The sequence below is a fragment of the Cynocephalus volans genome, chromosome 15, assembly GCF_027409185.1.
Source record: "Cynocephalus volans isolate mCynVol1 chromosome 15, mCynVol1.pri, whole genome shotgun sequence".
Classification (NCBI taxonomy): domain Eukaryota; kingdom Metazoa; phylum Chordata; class Mammalia; order Dermoptera; family Cynocephalidae; genus Cynocephalus; species Cynocephalus volans.
In genome coordinates, this window is record NC_084474.1 from 19,237,323 (window position 1) to 19,264,541 (window position 27,219).

General features: G+C 42.3%; 1 protein-coding gene across 8 annotated transcripts in view; it reads right to left on the reverse strand.

The window, feature by feature from the left end:
• Positions 1-27,219, reverse strand: part of ASPH (aspartate beta-hydroxylase) — a 222,123-nt gene that overhangs the window by 66,763 nt on the left and 128,141 nt on the right. For all 8 annotated transcript variants that reach the window (XM_063079431.1, XM_063079429.1, XM_063079426.1 and 5 more), the window contains 3 exons: positions 16,352-16,437; positions 9,058-9,144; positions 1,772-1,922 (listed from right to left, as the gene is read on the reverse strand). In XM_063079431.1, coding sequence (XP_062935501.1) covers positions 1,772-1,922; positions 9,058-9,144; positions 16,352-16,437 — 324 coding nt within the window. The remainder of the gene's footprint in view (positions 1-1,771; positions 1,923-9,057; positions 9,145-16,351; positions 16,438-27,219) is intronic.

Consider the following 27,219-nt stretch of genomic DNA (forward strand, 5'->3'; position numbering starts at 1 on the left):
TAGGCAAGAGTGTGGTGGGTGTAGCAGTAAGCTGATGAAGTTGTACACTCCACTGACAAACTATCTGGCATGAAGCATCACCACCTTACCCCATGGCCTGCGCCCCATCACTGGCCAGTTGTATTCTGATCAGCACTCAGGGAGGGTTTGCAGAGCCAGCAATTCCGTCACCAACAAACTGGAGTCTCCTTTTCTGCACCCTTCCCTCCTCCTACTTGCTCACCTAGGCTCACGCCTTTCTTCTGCTTCTCAACTGCTAGTATACACAACAAAGGCACAGAGAAAGTCTCTCCTGCAGCCATCTGCTCCCTGTCCCTTTCTCTCTGTACTCTGGAACCCCGTTCTACTGTGAACAAACTTCCCCCCACCTTGTCAATTTCACTAAAATCTTCTGCCCGCAATCACCTACAGCCATCCTGAGTGGACTGCCCTTGTTTTTATTCAGAGGAAAAGACCGTAGTAAAGTATGGAAGGGTTGCTATGCAAGACGATCCACTCCTTCGTAGGCAGTCTTCTTCCCAGAACCGGGAATAGGGCGAGGCAAGAGAGGTACTCGGTGCAAAATTTAAGAGGGTGTCAGAAAATTCTGTATTGTGACTTGAATAATATGCATTCTTTAAAAAAATCAAAATTAATGTAAATAATCCACGATGAACAAAATATTAACATTTTAAAGCCAGAATCAGTAAACAGTGCTAACAGCAGAGCCGTATTGGAGGCTGAGGGACGAGGAAAAGTCAGGAACACTGACTGGACTTTGAGTCCATGGTGAGGGCCTGCGCCACCTCCCTTGAATCTCAGCCCTGCTTTTTCCATCCTGAGTTTGTGCTGCATGTTCTCCTTCCCCTCGACAGGCCCTTATGAATATGTCTAATCAACCATTTCTTCCAGCTTTAATCATCACTCGCATTCTACTGCTATCACAGATTTTGGTCATTTCCAAAAGTGGCACAACTACCACTTATTCCATTGCTCAGAAAACAGATAAAGGGTCACTCGGGCTTTGACTATTACTTATAGGAGCCTTCCTAAGTGACATGGATAATGTGTCCATGTCGCTCCTCAGCCAGCTGAGCCCACCTCAGCAGTGACAGTGGCTTAGATCTTTCCCTCCCGGTTTAGTCATGACATGTTGCGGGGAAAGAATCACAATCCTGGTTAAAACAAAGTTAACAGTCTTACTTGCCTTTGGCACCAAGAACCTGTGTTGGTCAAGAGGATGCGTTATCCTGCTCATTTCAAAGCATTTGCAAATCTACTCTACGATTAAAATTTTTTTTCTAGCATTCTCCATGGTCTAGGATCAGATCTTACACAGGTAACATTTTTAGAGTGCCTGGAGCTCCTAAGATTCCTCTATAAAAATAATTCCCCTGAAAATTTCAATCTCCATGAATCAGTTTGTCTGTGAGAGGAAAGAATTTGGCATCACAGGAAGAGTTTTTGATTCCTGATCCATTAACCTATTAGCTATGGTTCCTTAGGCAAATTAGCCAAGCTCTTAGCCTCACCTTTAAAATGCCGCTTGTGGCAGGGGGGAGGGGGGGCAAAAATGCCAGCCGCATCTTTTTAATTATCAAGATTAGGACTTCTATTTCAGTTTTAGAGATGGTCAGTTTAAGACAAAGTTTGCTTAATTACTTACAATTAGTTGTAAAACTCAGGTTTCCTCCCATGTAACTTAACTCTTGTAAGAGTATACATGGCCTTCGGGATCTTCAAGATAAAAGCCTGTCATTTTTCTACTGAATGAACTTTTGCTGCATTTTACCTAGAAACTGTTGTCTGTCTGACCGCCGCTTCAGACTCAGCTTCACCAGGTCTGCGGGGACATCGGGCAGGCTGGCCACCTCCTGGTAGGTCTCGACGGCCCCACGCAGGACCTCGTTGCTCCTCCTCTTCTCAGCCAGATCGTCTTCACACTAGAGGAAGCCCCCAGACTGCATAAACGTCCCCTGACCAGCCATATTCGTAATTACCCAAAATAGTCATAAAAAGTTAACGTTTGGACATGCTTTAAAAGAAACTCAAGACAAATTAACTTTTTCTCTTTATGAAGGGATAAAAAACAAACAAAAGAAAGCAGAACAACATGCTATTTTAATAATATGAAGAGAAGTTAGCTCTGAAGTAACAGCCCAGAAAGAACATCGTAAAAGCAAGACTGCTACATGCTAGGGCTGATGGACGTTTACATCGTGTCATACGCTAACATATGTAGACAGGAGTCCAGTCCACAGATCTTCTTTCATTAGTGATGCGTGTGTTCACTGCTGCACTCAACAACCATTTTCAGAGAGCAAAGCCTTGTCTTGTGCACGTGGCAGACAAATTGAACGAAACAGACAAAGCCCTTTTCTTGTTTTGCTTCCACTTTGGAAAGGAGAGAAAGACAGAGTACAAATAAGGATACCACGTGTCTGACGGCCACAGAGCTGTGGGTGAAACCGAGCAGGCTTAGGAGCGCTGGGCTGGTGGCAGGGGAGTTGCTAGATGAAGAAGGGCCTGAAAGAGGAGGGCGCAAGCCATGAGGATGTCTGGGAGGAGCATTCCAGGCAGAGGGGACAGCGGGAGCAATGGCGCTGAGGAGGGATGAGGAACAGAGGGAAGGCCAGTGCAGTGGAAGGGAGCATGGGGGAGCCTGATGGGGCCATCGGACAGTGCCGGGCCTGGTGGGCTACCGCTGCCTCTACCGCGCTGAGATGGTATGACACTGGGTGGTCGCCGTGACCTGCTGCGTGTGTCCTCCACACAGTCCGGAAAACAGGCTGAAGGGGAAGGGGAGAAGCAGGCAGCCCAGGCAGGGTGCTCCGGCAGGAATGCAGACACGGGATGATGGTGGCCTGGACTAAGGTCGTGGTAAGAAGCGGTTGGATGACAGATATATTTTGAAGGTCAGAGCCAACAGATTTGCAGATGGTCTGACTTTAGGGGATGAGGGAGAGAAGTCAAGGATGACTTCAAGGTTTGTGGCTTGAGTGATTAGATGATGGAAATGTCATTCCCTGAGAATGAGAAGACAGGGCAGAAGTAGATCTGAGGGGAGTACGGAAGCAGGAGCTCAGTTTTGGAGATTTTAACCCCCAAGTGCCTGTTAGATAGCCAAGTGCAGCTATTGATAGGAAGGTGCATCTAAGAGTCTGGAGTTCAGGGGAGAAGTCATAGTTAGAGGTATAAATTTGGGAACCATCAAGGATAGAGAAAGTATATGTAAAGTTAGTAAGCTAGAAGCAGTTCTGAGTATAGACAAGAAAAGAAGAGGTCCAAAAACTGAACCCTAAAAACCTCAATGCTGCAAGGTCAGCAGAGGTCAGGAAGACAAGGGAGGACCGGCAAAAAGAACAGAGAAAGAGGAAGGAAGAAAATAACAACAGGAAAGTGGTGTTCTGGACGCCAAGTGAAAAGAAGGTTTCGAGAAGAAGAGATCAAGTGTGTTAAAAGTGGCTGGCAGGTTGGACACGACGAGCACGGAGACAGATCACACTGCACTGGGCAGTGTGGAGCCTCCGATGGCCCTGACAGCAGCATTTCCACAGGATCATTGGGGATACACAACTGAATGGAGCAGTTAAAGGGAACTCGGGAGGGAAGGAGGTGGAGACATCTCTTTAAGGAGTTTTGCAGTAAGGAGGAACAGAGAGATGGGCCAGCACATAGAGGGGAATGTGGAAATAAGGGAGAGGTTTTTTAAGGATAGGAAATAGTGCAGTGTGTTTCTAAGCGGATGCAAAGGGCCCGAGAGAGGGAAAATCTGATCATGCAGAAGCAGACACAGAAATTAGAATAATGTCCTTCAGCAGGCGAGATGGATAAGATGACTGGAACGGTTTATGCATGTTAACAGGAGGGAAGGCAGAGCATATGGAGGCAGGTGCAGGCAGCTTGTTAGCGCAGTAGTGGGATCATATGGAAATTCTCTGGACACTTCTATTTTCTTAGTGAAATAAGAACCAAGACTCTTAGCTGTAAACCGAAAATGGGGAGTGAAATCCTGGGGATAGGAAGAGAGAGGAGAATGTGTAAAATGGTCAATAGCTCATCAGATTTAGTAGATTACAATTTGAAGATTGCCATTTGAGAAAAAATGATATTAGTTAGATGCTAAAATTGGCATATATAAATTTGTTTCTCAGAATATGTAAACATGTTTACCTTGTTAAAATTAAGCGTGCACTGTAGTCGATATATAGATGTCTACAGAAACAAAATAAAGCATTCCTCCACAATTTGAAGACATGTTAATAAAATGATCCATCCATCTCTTCCCAGAATGAAAAAAAAAAAAAAAAACTAGTAAGAATCAGCACAAATTGCTAAAATAAGATATGTGGGAAGTTTTCCAGAAAATAACATATCAGTGAAGTAGCTTGTTGCTATGTCCTAGTTAGGGTAAGTTTCACAAGATGACAAGAGCTGGAAGCTGAAGCAGGGTGACAGAAGTGGACAGACTTATGAGAAAGGAAAACTGGTAAAACAAAACTCTTTAGATCAGAAGAGGGCAATTCACCCTTCCTAGATGGAAACATGCTTCAGACCATTCAACTGTCTTTTCAAGTCTGTAAACTGTCTCCAGAATAGACTTATCTCCCAGGACAGAAGGTCCAATGTCAGTGACCATAGTGGTCATGCTGCCGACCTGGCCATCTATTATGTGTTCACTTGCCAGCTTTTCTGTGCAGGCAGCGGCTTCTTGTGAGTTTGGCTATGGTGAGTCATCCCCAGAACATGATCGGTGATAGAAGACCTCACAGAAACAAAGTCCTGGAGTTGAGAGAGTGCATTCGAGATCATCTAGTTCACCCTCTTCATTCTGAACCTACAAAGCAACAAAATACTGGAACTGGAGGTCTCTGCAGGGTTAGTGGAAGGACGAATGTCTACCAAGTTAATCCTTCTTTACAGAGATAGGAATAAGTAATTTAACTAAACTTAATCTGAAAAGAGAGAGAGATGATGCAATCTGTATGCCTGTCCCTTCCCCAGTGCCCCACGGTCCTTCATTTTAATGAAGTATAAATAAACACTTTACAACTTACACAACTGGGAAAACATCAGTATTAAAATGGCACATAATTCTTTAAAACGTCTTGAGGGAAGCTGACAGGCACTTGCATTGAAAATCAGAATTGTACAGAATGATTTTTATCAGTTTAGCATCTGTAGATAAAATGAGCTGAGTTGAACCTGAACATTTAGTACAGGACTTCAACATCATGAAGCTGTTTGTTGACTCTAACTAATTCACCCATCCAACCTTCCTAGGAGATGTGTCATTTTCTGCCTCAGAGGCATTAATGGTTTATGAAAGACAATAAAACGAATAGAGTTTATAATCCAAGATATTGCGTCCAATGTTCAAGAAACTTGGTCAAAAATGATTTTCACAGTGATCCAAAGAGTAAGGCAATATCAATGATACTTTAGAAATGATAGACACTATAGTTTATGTTTAACTTAATGTTACTGAATTTTTAAATTGTTGAGATATTCAAAAGTAATTGTTACATCTGCTAACAAAGAATAAACTATTTTCTCTATAAAATCCATCTCCTGTTGAATTTTTATTTTTAAAACTCCTATGAATTTAGTTTCCTTTACATTGTTTCATTCGAATTTAATTTACCACACCTAAATTTTGCTTTTTGCCACAATAATGTTAATATCAATAACCCCTTTTAGCATACCAATTTAGAGATTAAAAAAAAAAAAATTGCCCAAAGCCTCACTGTCAAACTCCTACTGTGAAATAAGGTCATCCCTCGGTATCCACAGGGGATTGGTTTCTGGACTCCCCACAGATACTAAAATCTGCAGATTCTCAAGTCCCTAATATAAAATGGCATAGAATTTGCATATAACCTATGTGCATCCTCCGTATACTTTAAATTTTCTTTAGATTACTTGTAATACCTAACATGATGTAAATGCTGTGTAAGGAGTTGCTATACTATATTTTTCATTTGTATTATTTTTAATTGTTGTATTGTTATTTTTATTATTATTTTTTTCCTGAATATTTTCAATCCGAAGTTGGTTGAATTCAAGGACACAGAACCAGGGGATATGGAGGGCCGATTATAAATACAGCAATCACCATGTTTCAAAAGCACTGCATTTATTTAGACTTTGGTACTCAAAATTAATATCACATATAAAGAAAAATTCTAAAGCACAAGACATTTTTGCCACAATTAAATTGCCATTTGCATAAACCATTTTCTCTCTAGTTAATACACTCTCCTTACTCAAATGATTTAATGCTAATGACAAAACACATCACTTATTTGAATAGCCATAATCTTTTGGTAACAAACACATTCTTTCTTACTTAACAGCAATACAATTTAGCAATTTTAGAGGACTATTGCCAAATTAACTAACAACAATCATATAGTTGCTATCTGCTAAACTTGGTCTGTACCATAGGTAAGAGGAACTTATTTGCAATAATTTTTCACAGACAATTAAAATTTAATTAATAAAAATTTTAGTTAATTACTTTCTAATTACTCTAGGAAGAATTTGAGAACCTGGATCTCAAGTGGTCACTGCCTTTAGTTCAGAGCAAAACACACTTGTTTTATGGACAAATGTGTTAGTTGCTGTGTGTCACACACAAGAGCCTGCACGGACCCCCAGAGGAGTGCTGTCAGCTTCTCCTTAATCTGAAAAATTTCTGCAGCTCTGAATCTATTACTTCCCATCAGGGTTGACAATTTTGTCCCCTCAGGCGGGGCTGTAGGAGCTTTACTGACTAACACATTTGTATATCCAGTCCTGGCTTTTGCTCTGAGTTCCAGACTCCAATAAATCCAGTGGCCTGCTTGACATGTCCACTTGAATGTCTAATAGGCATCACAAACATAACAAGACCGAAAGCAAACTCCTGATTTCTGCATCTCCCAAACCTGTTCTTCCTGATTAGTGTCTGGCACCATCCTCTCCCCAGCCAGCCAAGCCACAACGCCAGGAGGCACCCTTGAGTCCTCTCCTTCTCTCCTCTCCTTCATCCAATCCATCACCAAGTCCTTTCAGCTCTACTTCCTGCCCACTTCTTCCCTCTCCAAGGCCAGCTGTGATAGCCTCCTATTATTCTTGCATCCACTCTGGTCCCCATAATCCATTCTCCACCCAGCAACCAAAGCGATCTTTATAAAAAAGCAACCAGATTGTCATGCCCATGCACAAAGCCCTCCAATGGCTTCCCAGCACTCCTGGCCTCCCCATGCCCCCTGCCCCTCCTTCAGCGTGACCTTCTCTCTGTCCTTGGGTTTATTATATCAAGACTGTTTCTCTGCATCATGGCCTCTGCCTTGCCCTACCCTCTGCCTGGACAGCTCCTTCTGCAACCTCCTCCACTCTCAGCTGCATGTCGCCTCCCTAGAGAGGCCTTCTCTGACCACCTTATCTAAACCGCTGTCTGCTCCGCCACTTTTAATCACTCTACCTGCCACCAGGAAATCTTAGGTGTGCTCTTTATTCCATTACCTTCCTTTCTTTACAGCATTTATTATTAGGTAAGATGATCTAATATATTTCACTCTTTCTAATATTCTTTAAATACATATTCATTTATAAAGATTTTCAGGGATTTACTCAAATGTCACCCTCTCCACCATTTCAGACCCTCCCATGTCCAGTGGCTGCTCCCAGCTTTATTCTGTCCCCCTTGGCTAGCAAGCCTACGGGAGCATACTGTACCTATCTGTCTTATGCACGGTCTTCCCCTTTACAACAGAAACTCCATAAGAGCAGGGGTTTTTAAAATATGTTGTTGATAGCCTCACCTCCAGTGCCTACAACAGAGCCTGGCACATAGTGGGATCTCACTGAATATTTTTTGAATAAGTAATTCTAAAAATATCTTCCACTAGAATATAAGACTCACGAGGACAGAGACCTCTAGTGTTCATTATAATGTAAATATTTTTTGATTTTATGTATATTATGAAGTTTTGACATCTTAACCTCTCTGGCTAGGGAGAGACTGCCCTTCCGAGCTAGCTAGCTCCTAGAGACAGTAAGGGCTCAGCCAGGAGCAAGCTTCAGATATGTAAGCTAACAGTGCAGAGCTGCTCCTGTATCTGGCCCATAAACCTCAGGAGACAATATTCCTCTGCCTTAACCACCCCAGGGCCAGGTACCAGACAGCTAGGGCCCACCCTGTAGCCTAAAGCCTGCCAAAATCATTCAAGCTCATCCTAAACTGTTCACCCTACCCACCGTGCCCTTGGCATGGAAACCCCAATAAAGGCTGTGACCTAAGTGTTCCCTTCACTACTACTTCTGCCTGCTGACCACCCTGATGTCTTCCCATGTGGCCCCGCATGGTGTGCCAGGCCTCCTGTCTCTAGGACCTGTAAGTATCATCAACTCTGTTTTTCTGAGTCTCTCCTGTGTCTCCTCGTGTGGCCGCATCTGACTGAGCATCTCATAAAAGAAGACAAAACAGATATTCCTGGGGCCTAAGACAACATCTGGCACATGGTGGGTTTATGCAGTTACAGGTGAAGGTGGACAAGCTTCATGCAAGAAGGAGCTGGAGGATGGAGAAAGCCAGATAAGGAAGGAGATGGCGGGGGTGGAGAGCAGGCAGGTGGCAAGAAGTGAGCCAGTGGAAAACAAAATACATTCCACTTTATATTTAAAAAAAATCTTTCCTAAGCATACTCGTAACCCCCAGTTATAAAACTGAGAGCTTTAAAGCTCTGAGGAGTCTCATGTGAATACTGTGGGTCTAAATGGAATGGGACTGAGGTGACAGGGAATCAACAACAGAAGCGTTACTCTTCATCTCCTTTTCAAAACCAGAGGGAAGCCACGTGAATTGGGAGCAGAAAAAAAAGGTCACTAAATTCAGTAGTATGCAATCTCAATAATTAATTATCTTAATTAAAACAGCATTTCTTGCTTGGGTTTATGCATATACATGAGAAACTGATTCTGATTCTGTATAGAAATCAGTTTTTAGAAGGGGACAAGAGAAAATGCAAATAGTAGGAAGTGAGAAATCCAATCACACAGAACACATGAACACCAACCAACCAAGCAGGATACCTGAGCCTTGCCATATCTTGCTCGTGGACTCAGAGGATATTTGCGCACCAGTTCTTTAAATGCATTCACTGCTTCCTCAGTTTTTCCCTAGTAGGAAGATGCAGTGACATAAATACAATCAATTCAAATGTGTAACTTATTTGAAATGCTCATTTAATAGTCACCAAGTGATTCTGTCAGAATTTCCCAGATTCCATTTTGAGTTTAAGGACAGTTTTACCTAAGACTTAAAAAGAATAACTGTATTATGGCAAACATAAAGTAGTAATGACCATAAATATACTCAATTTTTTAAAAGACAGTTACATGACAAAAGATGCAATATGTGTCTTTGTTAAATAAATTGCATTTTCTCTCAATACATATTTAGTTCCTATGTGCACTCTCAAAAAAGATATCCAGATTTTAAATGGAAGGAAAGACTGTCAGCAGCTAGAATGCTCTCTCTGCCTCACTCCATCCTTCACTCCATCATGAAAGTTTCATGCTGCCTTCACTCCATGCATGAAACAAATGTCCCCTGGTTTCCAATGGATGGCAGCAGGTTAAGGGTATCACGAACCACGGGACAGAGACAGATTTTCCAAGCTGAACCTTCCCAGATACTTCAGCTCTCTACAAATCAGTGGATCCACTCATTCCACATAGAAAGCTCACTGTGATTGACACGTTTTGACCTTCACTGAGTTAAGTTTTCATACAACGATATTTCCCACGACTGTGGCTGTGCAACGCAAACGTTCAAGTACCACCCAGATGTTCCTCACACTTCCTTCTGAAAGATCTGACTAAATAGCAAAACGTCAGGCCACATCACGTTCAAGTTCATTAAAATCATTCTTTTGAGGATTTCTCTCCCTTCTCACATGTCTGCAAGTGATATCAAGGGGTTGGTAGGAAATATATGCATGGTGTAGTGGCTATGAGTGCAGGCAGCGGAGCCAGATTGACTGGCTGGAATCTGGGCTCCACCACTTACAAGGTGTGTGACTTATGGCAAGTTACTCGTGACTCTGCTTCAGGTGCCTCATCTGTAAAATGGGGACGACAATAGTACTCAGACTACCCTATGAGGCTGTTGTAAAGGTTAAGTATGATAACATACATAAAGTGCTTGTAGACACTGCAGAGAGCATAGAAAGTATTGAACAACGTTAGCTATTTTTATTATGGTGGCATGTGAGGGGTGTGTGTGTAGGTGCAAGATAATGGGGCCCCTCACGGATAACTCTCTTACTCAATAAGACAGCTTAATGGAAAGAGAATGAGAGCTTGGATGTAGAGACAAATCAAGCCAGGAACACATTCTCTAATATATTTATTGGCATAAATAATTATATCACTATTTAAAATACACTATCCCTCTCACATATTAATTTTAAAAACAAGTATTTTTTTTGTGAATGATTTTAAGGGGTGCTAAAGAATTCAAGTTAAATGTCTTTCTCTGTGTGACCTTCTGATAAATACCCTATATTAGTTTCCTGCAGCTGCTGTAACAAATTATCATAAAATTGGTGGCTTAAAGGAAGAGAAATTAATTCTCTCACAGTTCTGGAGAACAGAAGTCCAAAACCAGTTTCACTGGGCTGAAATCAAGGTGTCAGCAAGGCTGCATTTTCCCTAGAGGCTGTAGGGGAGAATCCGCTCCTTCTTTCTTCCAGCTTCTGCTGGCTGTTGGCATTCCTTGGCCTGTGGCTGCAGTGCTGCAATCTCTGCCTCCATCTTCATATCTTCTCTTCTGTGCATGTGTCTTCTCTTCTTGTGTCTGTATCAAATCTCTATTGTCCTCTCTCTTATAAGGACACATTCAGGGCCCACCCAGATAATCCAGGAAAATACCTCTTTTGCAAGATCCTTAACTTAATTACATCTGCAAAGACACTCTTTCCAAATAAGGTAACATTTAAAGGTTCCAGGGATTAGGGTGTTGAAGTGTTCTGGGGAGGCCATTTTTCAGCCTAACCAGGGTGTACCCTCCGGCCCTCAAAGATTCATGTATGTCCCACATGGAAAATACATTCACCCCATCCCAACATCCCCAAAAGTCTCAAATCACTCAAGCATCAACTCAAGTCTAAAATCTCATCTAAATCTCATCAGCTCCAAAGTCCCAAATCTTATCATCAAAACAGTCTAAAAAAATCAGGTATGGGTGAGACTGTGGTTATGATCCATCCCAAGGCAAAATTCCTCTCCACTTGTGGGCTTATAAAACTATAAAAGAAGTTATCTGCTTCTAAAATACAATGGTGAGATATGCTGAGGAAAACATTTATTTTTCCCTATTCCAAAAGGGAGAAACTGGAAGGAAAAAAAGGAGTCACTGGTTCCAAGCAATTTCAAAACCCAGCCAGGCAAATTCCATTAGATTTCAAGGTCTGGGATAATCCTCTGTGGCTTGAGGCTCTGCTGCCTGTATCCTCGGCTGTGGCTACTGTGTCCTTGTCTCTGGCCCCTAGGCCCAAGGCGCTGCCCTCAGTTATCCTACCTTTCTACTGAAAGGGTGGCACAGATTTGCAGCTGATTAGTTTGTCAGCCTGTTTGGGGAGTGTGCCAGCCTTCTTTCATTTTGATCTTTCTCTGTCTCTTTCAGTCCAAGCTGGCAAAACTTCTGCTGGTATCATATTCTCAGAAACTGGGGGTCTCTTGTATATGTCACAGGGATTCACACCATTAGACCATAGGCTCTTCCACAGACCCTTCCTGTATAATCTCATCTCTATCCCTGACTTTTGCTAAGATGGATAAATGAACCCAAGCTTCACACACCTAACCCCTTCAGGAAAAGGATGTCCAGACCCACACTTTCCTTCCAGACTACACTTTCCTAACAGTGAATTCCTTAATTTTAGCTTCTTCTGCAATAGGCTGAGAAATTCCCAGATGATCATGTGCTTTTTCTTTTTCTTTCCTCAACAGCTCCTTCCTCAACTTACATCTTTCCTCTCATACTTTACTATAAAAAGCGAGAAGAAACCAGGCCACACCTTCAGTACTTTGCTTGTGAATCTCCGTAGCTAAATATCCAGGTTTGTGGCTTTCCAATTCAGGTCAGTTTTCTGCCATTATGTACCAAAGGCCACCTTTCCTCTAGTTTTCAGTTATATGTTCCTCATGTTCTGGGCCCTTTCAAGAAGTGCCTTTAACATTCGTATTTCTGTTGGTTGTCTTTTAACTCTGTTAATTGGTTTTTTTGCTGTGCAGAAGCTCTTTAGTTTGATATAATCCCATTTGTTTATTTTTCCTTTGGTTGCCCGTGCTTTTGGGGTCGTATTCATGAAGTCTGTGTCCAGTCCTATTTCCTGAAGTGTCTCTCCTATGTTTTCTTTAAGAAGTTTTATTGTTTCAGGGTGTATATTTAATTCTTTAATCCATTTTGAGTTGACTTTAGTGTATGGTGAAAGGTATGGGTCTAGTTTCATTCTCCTGCATATTGATATCCAGTTCTCCCAGCACCATTTGCTAAAGAGGCAGTCTCTTCCCCAGTGTATACGCTTGGTGCCTTTGTCAAAGACCAGATGTCTGTAGGTGTGTGGGTTGATTTCTGGATTCTCTATTCTATTGATCAGTGTGTCTGTTTTTATGCCAGTACCATACTGTTTTGGTTATTATAGCTTTGTAGTATAGTTTAAAGTCAGGTAGTGTTATGCCTCCAGCTTGCTTAATTTTTTTGCTCAGCATTGCTTTGGCTATGTGCGGTCTTTTGTTATTCCATATAAATGTCTGAATAGTTCTTTCCATTTCTGAGAAAAAGTCATTGGAATTTTGATGGGGATTGCACTGAATTTGTATATCACTTTGGGTAGTATGGCATTTTCACTATGTTGAAAATCCCCATTCTGTTCATGATGACATATGAATTCTCGAAGGTGATAGAGGCTTCCTCCACCCTCTCCTCACTTCCTTCTGAGCCCTCACTAGAAGCACCTTTAAAGTCCACATTTCTACCAAGAGTCTGTTTAGGACTTTTTCTATTATATATCTATTCTATTATATATCTATTCTTATAGTCTCTCCTCTTTACTCAACTCCAAAGCCACTTCCACATTTTTAGGTATTTGCTACAATAGCAGCATCCTTTGCCCAGTACCAAAATCTGTAATGGTTTCCTATGGCTACTGTAAAAAATTACCACAAACTGGGTGGTTTAAAACAAGAGAAATTTGTCCTCTCCCAGTTCTGGAGAACAGTTGTTCAAAATTAGTTTCACTGGGATGTGATTAAGATGTTGGCAGGGCTGCACTCTCTCTGGAGGATCTGGGGAGAATCTGTTCCTTGCCTCTCGCCTGTATTTCTTGACTTGCGGCTGTACCACTCCAATCTCCACTTCTGTCCTCATGCTGCCTTCTCCTCTGTGTGCGCACCACCTTCTATTTCGTCTGTATCAAATTTCCCTCTGCTTCTCTCTTATAAGAAAACATGACTGTATTTAGGGCTCAACTGATTAATCCAGGATAATCTCTTTATCTCAAGATGCTTAACTTAATCACATCTGCAAAGATCCTTTTCCCAAATAACATACCATTGCAGATTTCAGGGAACAGCACTGGAGTATCTTTTGGGGGGCCATTTTCAGCCCACTACACACTCTGTCCAATTTAAATTGCCAACGTTGAAGCTATTTTTGTGATCACTGTCCTAAATGTATGATCACCAGATTTAAAACATAGGAATAAAAATATTCATATTAAATTTCATATGTTGTTTGCTTGACACCATCAAAGTTGTAAAAATAATGGAATATTTTGGCTCTGACCTAGGCCTCCTTTGGATTCCCTCAGAGGTGTGTGGCTTTCCTAAGGGTCCACCAGAGCAGTGCTGCTCTCACCTCAGCTGGCTGGCAAAGTAAATGTGTCTACTTTCAGTCTGAATTTTCCTTTCTCAGTTTGTCACACAGTTCCTAACACTATTGTGCAATTCTTATTAAACAACTCAACTGCAAGAGGCAATGTTTGTGAAGAACTGCCTGAAAATGATCTGTTCCTCAACATCGCTTATATTTTGCTTTAGGAACAAGACAGTTCATTGTATTTGAGCCACAATGTTTTGGCACAAGGCCAAGAGGTGTGGCTTCAGAGAGGAAGCTGTGCAGCCCGCCAGTGTACCCTTCTTGAAGATCTACAGCAGAACCTTTCTAGACCTGGTGCAGAACAGTTATTCTTACGAATATTAACCTTGTAGTTTGATTCTGTTTCCCTTATTCTGCCTACAAGGCAGTTGACTCCATGCATGGTTTGGAACTTGTGGGATAAGCTTTCATGTGTTGGCTTTACTCTGGCTTTATTATGTTTTCCCCACTTTCCTTTTTTTTTTTTCACACTTATAATACAATAATAATAAATAACTCCAACAAATAAATATATCTCAGTATACCATTTCAAATTATTTTTTCTGGGGGCAGAAAGGAGTTTTAAACAGTAAATATTATTTTTTAAAAAATAGATGAGTGAAGTATGATCTGATCTATACATTTTTGGGAAGAAAAAAAAGTGACCACATACTTTCATGTAGTGTGTGTAGTACCTGAGCCTGAGATAAGACCTGGGGCTGTCCTTATCTGGGGCATGCTTACCTGGGGCTGTCCTTATCTGGGGCATGCTTAGTTCCGTCCTCAGCTATTCCGGTGTACTAAGTTGCATCTTTTGAAAATACTAGCTATAAAGGCAATGCTAAAAACTGGATTGTGCTGATGACTCATTCAATAATACACAATTCTTGCTTCTGAAACAACAGAGAGCCATATGTGGCCCCGTCTTCCTCCTTAGTTTACCCTTGTGGGTTCAGGGTGCTCCCGGAGGAAACATCATAATTTCTCCAAAGAAGCAAGACTGCATACTACCCTGTGGAATGCCCCAGCATTTTTACATCCCTCTGACTTACTTGCCCCTTAAATACTGAGCCCTTCTTTACCATTCATTGTAATGACATAAAAATCCTTCCCTAAAGTGGTTCATTTGTTCTTTATCCCAAAGTCACCTGTGCAATAGGCATCCCACATTTTCATATATGGCATTTAGTACAGAAAAGTGGAGGATACAAAAAGAGGTGACAGAAAAAGAAGATTGTTGTTTCATTTCTATTAAGAAATACAAACTGACCACAAAACAGCAGATGGCTTCTCTTTATAATGTTAAAGAAAAGAGACTTAGAAATCATTCCATGTGGTTAAACTTAAGGGCAGTGAACAATGACTTTGCTACAATATTCTTAGGAATTACTTTGTTTTTATGAGCTGGTGAACAGTGTAAGCCAACCCTTAGCTTTGGAACCTTGTCTAATGCTAGTTACAGAGGCCTTTATGCTTGTTGTACATTTCCACTCGTCCCACTTCAGTTCCTAGAGTGTTTTTATTGTTGTTGTTTATTTACTTATATTCTCTGTTCCTTTTTTTAGCCAATGTCTATTTGATTGAAAAAAAAAATTACAGAAAAACTTAAAGCATTGCATAGAGATTACTTTTAAGTACAGAGTACAGAAAGAGAAATTTCCATGAACAAACATGATTAACTGAAGATGTGATTAAATACATTACAATAATATTGGGCCTGATAATTAGATGAATATGACTGAGTTAAGGGAACAAATAACTTCACTCTAGTGTCAAAATTCATTATTTTCAAAAACTGTAATACATAGAAAGAAATGCAAATAAAATTTCAAATTAACTGATGACAAAAGCAAAACATATATTAGTCACCTGAAAATTGGGGGTGCTCAAGGTTAACCCTAAGTGAGAAGAATGTTAAATTTAATGTCATTTCATCTAACAGTAACTATCCCAAGAGTATCAGACTGACCCATTTTTTCTTTTTGCATCTAGATGCTATAAAATTTAAAATGTCCACTTGTATGGTACTTGACAGTGTTGATTTTTTTTTTCATAATCTCATCTTATCTTTACAAAAACCAAGTAGGGAGGAGGAAGAGCACTTATAATTCTCATATATTTAAATAAGCAAACTGAGGCTCAGAACAGCCAAGTGATTTGCCCCATGCCACACAACCAGAGCATGGTGGAGGTGGGCTGACATGCAGGTCAGCCAGCCTAGGTGGTCAGTTCTGCTTTTTTTTGGCCACGTGGCTGCAATTCTTTTCCATTTGATTCATTTCACACGGAATGCTGATGATGTGCCTGGGGAAAAATCCACTCTGTACAAAGGCTGTTTCTTTTACATTTATTTTTATTTTATTTTTTTTAACAATTATTATTATTGTTTTAAGAGTAATGACTGAGTTTCTTTAACAATGAAACCATTGCACGTTTCTGTGCAAAATAAAAATATCAACCTACCCTTTTACGGAGTTTTTCTGCAGCATCAAGCTCAGCTTTAATAGTCTTATCAAATTTATTTAAAAGTTTAGGCTTCTTTTTCTTAACTGAAAGAAAAAAGAGGTTTTTATTTTTAATTTTTTTTGGTCTAAAAATAGCAATTAAGAATAGTGATTTATAAGTAGTGAGAAACCCAGCACTGGTCTCGAACATACAACTGCAGGAGCAAGCACACCCCAGGCTCACCTTCCTTCTCCCCCAGATGGTATGCTGAAATCAGTACTGAAAGAGAAGACGTCGTGGCCCTTACTTACAGGCGCAAAGGTATTCCTGGGAGATTGGGTGGATACTGCTATCCTGAAAAACTCAGGGATACTGGCTTAGTTTCTGGAATGAAAATGGTAGGTATGATTTGTAAACTCTCATGATCAACTTCTTGGCTAAGTCCAAAAGATTGCTTAAGATAGTTCTCGAATATGTCCACAACTTTTTTGTGATACAGAGAAAGATAAATAAAACAGGGTCATCACTGATCTACTACTCCAGCTACATTCCATACTTTATCCAAACTAGGTCACCCCATGTTCTCCAAATAAGCTTTGTGCTATTTCTTATGCTACTTTCTCTAAATAAAATGGCCCGTCTCTTATCTTTGTCAGTCAAAAATAGGCCTATCCTTCAACTACTAGCTCAAAACCACATTCCTTATAAAGCTTTTTGTGAAATCACCCACTGTACTCATTTCTCTCTCTCTTTTATTATAATCCTTTTTGCACCTTTCTTCGTCCTTTTCCAAACCATCAACTCCTGCAGGGTGGCACATGTCTTAAAATACAGACTTAAAATCCCAGTGACCAGGAGCCTCCTCCAGGAAGGAAGTCACACCCAGAGGTGAGGCGGTCCAGCTGGTGCACACCTGGCAGTGCCTGTGGGATGGGTGGACGCTGAGTGCTCCCTGGAAGCCTCAGGTGACAAAGGTGGAGCTTGAAGGGTAAGCAGGATGTCCCAGATAGAGAAGGGACTGATTTAGGGGAACAGAGCAGAGCGGGAAGGATAGACAGAACTGAGAACAATCAGAAGAGAACTTCCTCCGTTTTCTGACATTAAACCTACAAACCTGATAGCTTCCGCCTTATCCCATCACAGAGGAAGAGGGGAGGGGCTCCTGTGCCTTCTGAATGTCCCCTCACTCCAGCTCCCCGCTGAGCACTGAATAATGCTGAGGTCTCTGCCATCTCAAAGCAGATAAACACAGGCAAACCTCAGCCTACCCTCCTCTGCTAGCCATCCCCTCCCCCGACCCTTGCAAGGGTGCCTCTTCAATACCCACCCTCTCGGAGCTGACTTCCTCACCCACCACAAGGGCAAAAGCAAGTCCCCCAGGAGGGAGGGCCCTGTGGTTAGGGTCAGATGGCAGGGCTCTGAGGCCCAGCTCTGTCATGTCTAAGCTCTGTGACCTAGACATGCTGGTACCAAACTCTTCCGAGTCTCACTTTCCTCCTCTATAATATGGGGGTAGTGTTCTTGAGACACCGTATATGTACAGCCTTTTATTCTCTCGGCCTCCCTGACACCAGGAATGTAACCCAGTGTGAAGTACTCAGCGAGTGGCTGGCACATAGCAAACACTCAGTACCTGAGAGTTAGAAATGTCTACAGCCTGCTCTGCACGTCCATTCATTCCTCTTTCTTCCTATTTTACCAGACCCAGTCCTTCCTATTGTATCTGACACAGCTGACTCCCTCCTCCTTCCTGAGACGATCCCTTTCCTTGACTTTGGTGTTGCCTGCTCTCCCTTTCCCTTGTCATTCTCTGGCCTCTTCTTCCCCCAGTGGCTCCATACCTCTGCAGCTCCTTCCCTCTACTGGTCCCTGGGTTGTCACGTTCTTTGGGGTCTGCCCACCAGAGGGATTTAACAACTTAATTTTCAAACTGAGCTACAAAGTAACTAATTCATTTTGTCCTACATTACAAAAATCAAAAATCCAAGCACCCAAGGACACAGATGCCTCACACTTGGTAGATCAGAAATAGAACTTGCCATGCCACACACTCATACTCTCTCTCGCACTTGCCCTATTTCAGAGAACAGCGCTCTGTTCACCCATGTGTCCAAATCAGAAACCTGGTTAGGAAAGGCAAGGAAAACAAGGGCAGAGAAGGAACACATGGAATTATGCAAAGGAAGACTGAACAGAGTCGCTCCTGTTCCTTAAGCATCGCTTTGCACCCGTCACCGTGTGGGTGCTTTACATATATGTACAGTGTTTTATTCTCTCAGCCTCCCTGACACCAGGAATGTTACTTCACAGATAAGACCACTGAGGTTCCCAAAGGGTTAGTGACCTTGACACCTCCCCTCTCTTACCCCCATGGAGGAAGCAGACACTTACTTCTCAGTTTCTAAGAAAAGGAAGTTTCCTAAAAACCCTTAGCCTCCTGCCTCTCCCAACAAGAGAGGTGATGTGACTTTTCTGCCTGCGGGGCTGAGGGAGGAGCATGCTTATTTCCCTCAGTCCGACCTCATCCCTGCCTCTCAAGAGCATGCGTGTGCAGAGCTGATCACACCTTTTGCAGGGAAAAGCTCCCATGTGAAAGAATTAGTGCTGTTCCATGCTGAAGTGGATGCACATGTCCAATTCTGCGTTTCAATATTAAGAAATCTGTTATTTCTGATTATCCAAGTCCTATCCTTCAATTCAGCTATCATCAGTAATCAAGTTGACACTTTGATTACTTATACATTACTTATGAATTTTTAATTGTTTATTTCACCTTCCTTTTCTCCCCTCCCTGAACCCCAGTCCCTCTGTTATTGAAAACCATGCGTCTAAAGCAAAGACAAAAAATAGCGAATAATGGGCTTTCTCAACCACACTGTCAGCATACGCGGTTACCATCTATGCTGATATGGAAAATGAATGGACATTTGACTAAGATGTGGACTCACGATGGGGGAGTCTGTGTCATGTCCACTCAGGACTGACTTATGTCTCTCAATTGCTCATTTTGCTTTTGTAGAAGTATCTGTCAGCTGAATGACAGCAGGACTTCCAGGAAAGCCTGGTGTGCACCAACAGAGAGAGTTTATTGCTGGCATCATTGGTTTTCCCCAACGTGTCCCCTGTGTTATAAAGTTCAAGTTAACATGAGATTTATTTACAAGAAAAAAAGAAAACAAAACCATTGGTAGTCTAGGACATTCAAAATAGCCAACAGTAAAATAACATACTTGTTAACAAGCCATACTGTGAATGTCTTAGTGTCATAATATTCAATAGCAGCACAAAAATAGACCAAATATTAAAAATCTCATAGCACTGGTTCCCAAGAAATTACTTTGTCCCATCTTTTCCTATGTCTTCATATTTAATAGCTTCTAACCATTGCTCTTCTCTTTGAAATTCAAGTTTTATCGTATCATGACTTTTTATCTTTAAGTTTATAAAACACCTGAAGCAATTTTCCCAATTGTAAAAAAAATACAGACAAATCCCTTCCTTCTTGTTCTGGGAGGCACATGGTCTTGCCCTAGAAATCACAATGGGAGCTTGTTCTGGTTAGTGAGGGGACCCAGGAGAATTCTCTGCAGCTCTCTGGACCTCAGTTTTCTCATCCCCAAATGGGTGACTTGGGCTGGTTGTCCTTGGAAATCCTGTGCTTCTAATTTACAGATGATTTATATAATGTTAATAGTCTTTCACAGTAGATCTATAAGGTACTGAAAGAGATTATTAATTTTGTTAAATTTAGATTTTTCAAAATGGTTTAGGAGGAAGCTATCTATGCTATATTAAAGATTCTTTTTTTTTTAATCACTGCCATTACAAATGTTTACTCTTTTCCAAAAGCACAAAGAAATAAAGAAAAGAGACCAGTTGCATTTTAAATCCTTACTTCCCTTGCCAAGCCGTGGCTAAAATATTAATAGCAAACAAACAAACAAACAAACAAAAAACCAGGAAAAAAAGGTAAATAAAGGAATAGTTGAAGGCATGAGAAAAGCACTAACGATACATATTCAAATTAATGCTGACTCCATTTCATTTCCACTAGTCCGTGGAAGAAAATGTTTTACACAATGGGGCATAGGAAGAAGTTGACCACCAATGAAAACTGACACAGAATCTTCACATCACTCTACGTCCTAAGACTGTTCTATTGAAGACAGTGAAGAAAACAGCAATTTCTGCCACAAGATACTGAAAAGCAACAATGCTCTAACCAGCCTCCCTGCCTCCAGTCTGTTCCCTGGTTCTACACTGAGATGAGGATCTTTCTGAAACACAATCTATCCGGGTCACTGCATTGCTTAAACCACTCATGGATCCGCAGATCATATAAGATAAATGCCAAATCCCTTAGAATGCCGTCCAAACAATCCTGCTCCTAGTTCGTCTACCCACGAGAAATGAAAACATACTTCATAAAAACATACACAAAAACGCATATGTGAATATTCACTGCAGCATTGTTAATAGCCAAAAAGCAGAGAAAACCCAAATATACACCAATTGGTGAATGGATAAACAATTTTTGGCATATCCATACAATGGAATACTACTCAGCAATAACACAATACAAGCAACATGGATGAATTTTAAATCCACTAAGTAAAAGAGGACTGTTTCAAAAGGCTGCCAACAGACTGATTCCATTTATACAGCATTCTAGAAAAGAAAAATCTGTAGGAACAGAAAGCAGGTAAACGTTTCAGAGGCTTACGGGGGGAAAGGGGTTGACTACGAAGGGCACAAGAGAATTTGGGAGGTCATAAAGTCCTATATGTTAGTTGTGGTGGATAAATTTTATCTAGATGTTTACGCATATATCAAAACTCATAGACCTGCACACTATGAAAGGTAAATTTTACTATATGTAAATTACTTTAATAAACCTGATGACAAAAAAGTTATAAGGAAGAGACAAGCCTCATGATTCTCAGTGAAGACTCTTACCGTAGGTATAACAGTATGAAAAACATTGGGGCATAAAAACATCACACTTTTTAAAAATAAAATTAAATCTGGTTTTGAATCCCCCCCCCCCCCCCAAAACCTGCTGGGAGGTAATTCAAACTTAACTATGCTTAAGAGGCTTCTCCCTGCAGAAAGGCAGGCAGGGAGGTAAGGGGGAAAGCACGCTATTCTAGACCCTCCTAGGCCCTCAATGACATTTACACATTTTTCCTATTTAATATCCCAGCTGCCTTTCCCACTCCTGACTGCCCTCGTCCTTTCCTTATCAGTCATCCAACCCTCCAAGTACCCTACTCTCGAACTACTCCAAAACATTGGCCATTCTTCAGTGTGTGACTCTACGCAGTAGGCTTCAGGCTTTGGAGCCCCAGGACTTTGGACTGCCACCAGCTATGTTCACTTGTTGATTCATTCACTCAAGTATTTGTTAAAATGCCCCTATTCTAAGTATTGTTGTAGGTGCTGGGAATTCAACAGGATCCTTCTCAAGGAGGGTGGATAGTCTTATTGGGGATAAAGATTTAAATGGATAATTAATGCTTTGTTTAGAGTAAAACAGGTAATTGTAAGAGTGGACTAGGAATGGTACTAACCTATTTGGGAGGAGAAAGGTAAGCCTTTCTGGGGAAGTGAGGACTTAAGTATACCCAGGTAGAGGCAGCATTCCAGCTAGAGGAAAGGGTATTTATTTTGTAATTCAATCACAATCAGGAACTTGAACTTTTATCATTAGTTACTTTTCTTCTAAGTAAAAGTCTAGAAATCTCTCCCTGCTTGGATGCTGGGGTTTGGTGCATGTACAGTTACATTTTCTCATTATGGGAATTTCTAGAATTTGGGGCTTTCTACAATTTTAGAAAGCTGAAGGTAGAGATACCTACTGCTCAGGGACCCTGGGCACTGACTCACTTTCTCTCCACATCTGGTCTGAGATGGGGCCTCATGATGCTCAGCCTGTGCAAGAGCCAGGAGAATCCAAGTGCACGCTCAGGGGTACGAGGTTTTTGAGAGAGGACACATGCTATTAAGGGGGCAGTGGCACACCAAGAACTGGGCTTTTGAAAACATGCATGACAAAGAGTGGACAGCTGTGGCCCCCCATCCACACCCCACCAAAGGCCTCTAGATGCCCAGAGAAGCCACCCTGAGGAACATGGTGTCTGCTCCCACCCCCAGCTGCCATTTTGCTTCTGAAACAATTTTGTATGGCTGATTGAATAAGAACCTTATTTGATTTTGCGTGTGTTTGTTTGTGCGTGTGTGTGAATTTCTACCAACTTGCAGCCCACCTGAAGGGCTGTACTTCTTCAAAGGAAATAATGTGCATCCTGAGCTCTTTCACAGGTGTGCTGCTTTGAACCAGCTTTACTGTTTGTTACAAATTGTCTCCATTTTCCTCTCCTGTTATCCGCCTGTAAAGCAGTCTACATTTCCTTCACTCAGCCTCTCCAACATGGCATGCCCGTGACTCTTCTCATGGTGTTTTCTCTGCTTGAAAAACCTTTCCCTTTATTTCTACCAAAAAATACTCCATATTTCAACTTTTGAGACCTAGTTTAAATGCAATTTCCTCTATCAAGTCATCTAAGACATCTTCATGCAAAAAAAAGAAAAACTGAAAAGCTTTTTTGTGCTGATATAACATTTGTTTCTAGAAAAAGCAAATTTCTCAGACTATAAGTTGGCGTTATGTATAGTACTCACCTGGGCTCCCCACCCCCCTTCCCCAGCTCCACCCCTTGCTGGATTGTTAATTTCTGTGGAGAAAGAACTGTGTCTTTCTTATTTCCAGCATTACTTACTTATTTCCAGCATTTAGCACACGGCCTGTCCTACAGAAAGTCCTGAACAAATGTTTCTGAAGGCATGAACGCATGCAATGATGAAAGAATCAAGACATTCCAGAAAGGCGTATGGCAATGTCAATGCACATGTGCCCGGGTGTTCCTTGGTTGTTGTCGAATGTAATTGCACATGTGCACCCAGGTGTCCTGGGTTTCGGACTTAAGTATAAAGAACTAACGACTCTGATATGTAGTGCTTCTCGGGACGCTCTGGGAGGCCACTAGGGCGGCTGCTCCTAGCTCTGAATGAAGGCTAATAATTTTTTACCCATGGCTCCCAGGACCTTTTCCTATTACCTAGCTCGTAGACCTGTGTGTGAAGGGTTTGTGACCCAGTCTGTACAACGGGCTTGAGGGGTCTGTGAGCCCTGGCCCTAGCTTTACAATTGGCATAGTCAGCAGGATTCTGAGCAGGTACAGGAGCCAATAGCCCCTTGGGAGGAGGAAATGTGGCTACTCTTGAGTATGTGGTGCCCAATGGCCACTTTCCTGTTGACTGGGATCTGGTTGCTGCTCACTATACTGAAGTCAGCATAGACCAGGCACTCCATGAAGCAGTACAGCTTCGAGATTTGCAGCAGAAAGCCCCTTCGGGGGGCAGGGGGGGAGGAAATATGGCTATCCTTGAGTATGTGGTGCCCAGTGGCCACTTTTCTGCTGATCAGAATCTGGCAACTGCTCACTATACAAGCCAACTGAGACTTGCAGCAAAAAGCAGAGTAGTTGGAAGCACGGATACTCGTCTTGGAGGACGACGTGCAGCGACTGGTCATCCCTGCTTCTCATACCAGGGAGGATGACAAACCCAGTGGTGAGTTGGAGGAGACCATGTGTCTCCAGGCATGACCTGTTGTGCATCAGAAAATGAAGCAACAGCAGCCTGTGGGACCAGGCAGACAACTGGTGGGCAATCCACAGGTGACCCATTTCACCACCTATGTCCTGTATACCCAGGTCAAATTAGTTTACTTGGGGAGACAGTTCTGGCAGAAACAGGGAGGGGGGGCCCTGGCTGCTGCCGTTATGGGATCTAGGGGTGGATAATGTGATATGCTCTGGTGAGGAGATGGAAAGGTTGGCCTCCATTACCACAGATGGTTGATCCCTGAGGCAGTGGCTACAGAATAGTCACAGATATGTACAAGGGCCAGGTAATCACTCCTTAATGGACTGGGTGAATGCAGCTGCCCAAACCATGTGGGCAGATACTGGAGAACTGTCCAAAATTGTGAGTAAATGGCAAACATATGCCGAGTTGGTTCAAATAATTCAGGAGGTGGAGATGAGGCAGTCCATGTTTAATGTGAACACCCGTGGTCCGGATGATGAATGTTTTACAGGCAGCATGAGAGACATAGTGCTGCAAAATGCCCCATCAATGTCCTTTAGGTCACTGATGGCCATACTGGCCCCATACATTGGTCATCCTATACATGAGGTAACAACCATAATAGCCAGCTTGGGTGAAGTAGAGGATAGCAGACAAGCAAAAGGAGTCTGAAAGGTGGCTAAGACCAAACTCCCAAGAAATGCTTCAGATATTTTATCCTGAGGGGACCAAGCAAGACCAGCCATAAACAGATGTGGCTTGACTTGCTTGCAGCAGTGGTTAATAGCAAGAAAACTGACTGGCAACCAAATGCGGTCCTGTTTGCCTTGTGGCAGCAATTGCACTCGGAACAGCGTTTCACTAAATGTCCAGAAACAGGTAGCAAGGTATGCCTAGAGGATTTAAAGGATTTTTTGGTTGCTCACGAGGAAGTGGATGAACTATTCCATTTTGATTAGGGAGCAGGCCAAGTTGCTTGTCTTTTGTGGGCAGGCAAGGACCGGAGGCCTCATGCTGAATTGGCAATATGTTGGTCAAGGACAATGTGCAGTACGTATTAGCGTTGGTGGACATGGGTGTAGAATGTGGCCTGATATATGCAATCTAGATACGTTTCCAGAGGCCACAGTTCATGTAGATGGCTATGGAGGACATACTATTGAAGTCAAAGCTGTGTCATTGTCATTGGGCATAGGATGATTGCCCCCTTGTATGTTGTATATGTATCCCCAGCAGCTGAGTACATCTTGGGTATGGATGTACTTTATGGTTCGCACCTGCAAACAACAGTTGGAGAGTTTTGGCTGCAAATACAGATAGTAAAGCCTGTGTTACAGGGATATGCTAAACATGACCCACAGGTGTTACCCAAGCCAAGACATGTAGTTAATGTAAAGCAGTATCGCCTTCCGGGAGGACATGCAGAGATAGGTGCCACTATATTGTAGTTTGACAAAGTTGGCATTATTCGTCCAGCTCATAGACCATTTAATGCTCCTGTATGGCCAGCGAAAAAGCCTGATGTTACCTGGAGAATGACTGTAGATTATCGAGAACTAAACAAAGTAGTGCTTCCTTTGCACACAGCCATGCTTTCAGTTCATGACTTGTGGATCAGCTGTCGACTCAGCTTATCATTTCGTATTGGACCTTGCAAATGCTTTTTTCTCTATTCCAATCTTGTCTGATAGCCAAGATCAGTTTGCCTTCACCTGGGAAGGGAGGCAGTGGACCTTTCAAGTACTGCCCCAAAGTTATCTGCATAGACCAACCATCTGTCATGGTTTAGTGTCTGGGGACCCAGCCAAGTGGACTAGGCCCAGTACAGTTACGATGTTTCACTACATTGATGATGTGTTACTAACCTCTGATTCTCTTGCAGATTTAACTCAGGCAGCTCCAATGCTGCTAAGTCACTTGGAACAATGTGGGTGGGCTGTGAACACAGCCAAAGTGCAAGGACCTGGGCTCTCAGTCAAATTCTTGGGAGTGGTCTAGTTGGGTAAGATGAGAGTCATCCCAGAAGCTATTATAGACAAGATACAGGCATACCCTTGACCCCAAACCGTAGCTCAGCCACAGACATATTTGGGACTTCTGGGGTACTGGAGCACTTTTGTACCCTATATGGCCCAAATAGCACACCCACTATATGCACTGACAAAGAAAGGAGCCCTCTGGGATTGGACTGAGGAAGTAGAACGGGCTTACCAGGCTACAAAAATGGCAATACAGCAAGTACAGGTTTACAAGTGGCTGATCCCACTAAGCCTTTTGAATTAGACGTACATATAACCCAAGATGGGTTAGGATGGGGTTTGTGGTAGAGACAAGACTGATTCCAAACACCTGTAGGATTCTGGTCTCAGCTCTTGAAGGGTGCTGAAGTGCATTATTCTCTAATAGAGAAACAGTTAGCAGCTGTGTATGTTGCCTTGATTGTCACTGAAGCTATCACAGGAACTGCCAAAGTCCCAGTAAGGATGACATACCCCATACTAGGTTGGCTGCACACGTGGGCAACAACTCCTAAAACAGGCATAGCTCAGACTCCCACTCTTTCTAAATGGGGAGCATATATAGAACAAAGAAGCACCTCTGTCCTGAGCTGCAAACTATGCTAGGCCCAGTAGAAGTTGTGGAGGAAACTTTGAAGCAACCCTTACTCATGGAGGTGGAGGCTACACCTTTCCATGAGGGACAGGGACCTATCACAGAGCAAGTTTGGCTAGATGACTCTAGCATGGGACCCTCAGCATAGTGGACAGCTGTTGCTGTCCAGCCCTTAACAGACACCATGTAGTATGAAAATGGCACAGGGCAAAGCAGTCAATGGGCTGAATTGAGAGCAGTACGGATGGTGATAAAAAATGAGCCTGGGCGATTAACCATCTGTCCTGACAGCTACACTCTGTACAAAGGTTTAACCCTTTGGATTTCTACTTGGGAATGTCAAGAGTTAATAGTAGGCCACCTACCCCCATGGGGACAAGCCATGTGGCAAGAGTTATGGGAATTGGGACATGAGAAAGAAATGGCTCTTTTCCATGTCACAGGATGCTTCCTCTTAGCCAGTCTGGGCAATGGGCAGATGCCTTGGCTAAGGTAAGATGCTGCAGAGAGCCCCAGCCATTGAAGTGGCCCAGTGGTTACACTGACAAATGCAGCATGCTGGCAGCAAAACCATGTGGATGGCAGCTTGAAGAAGGGCCCTGCTTATAAAATGAGAAGATGAA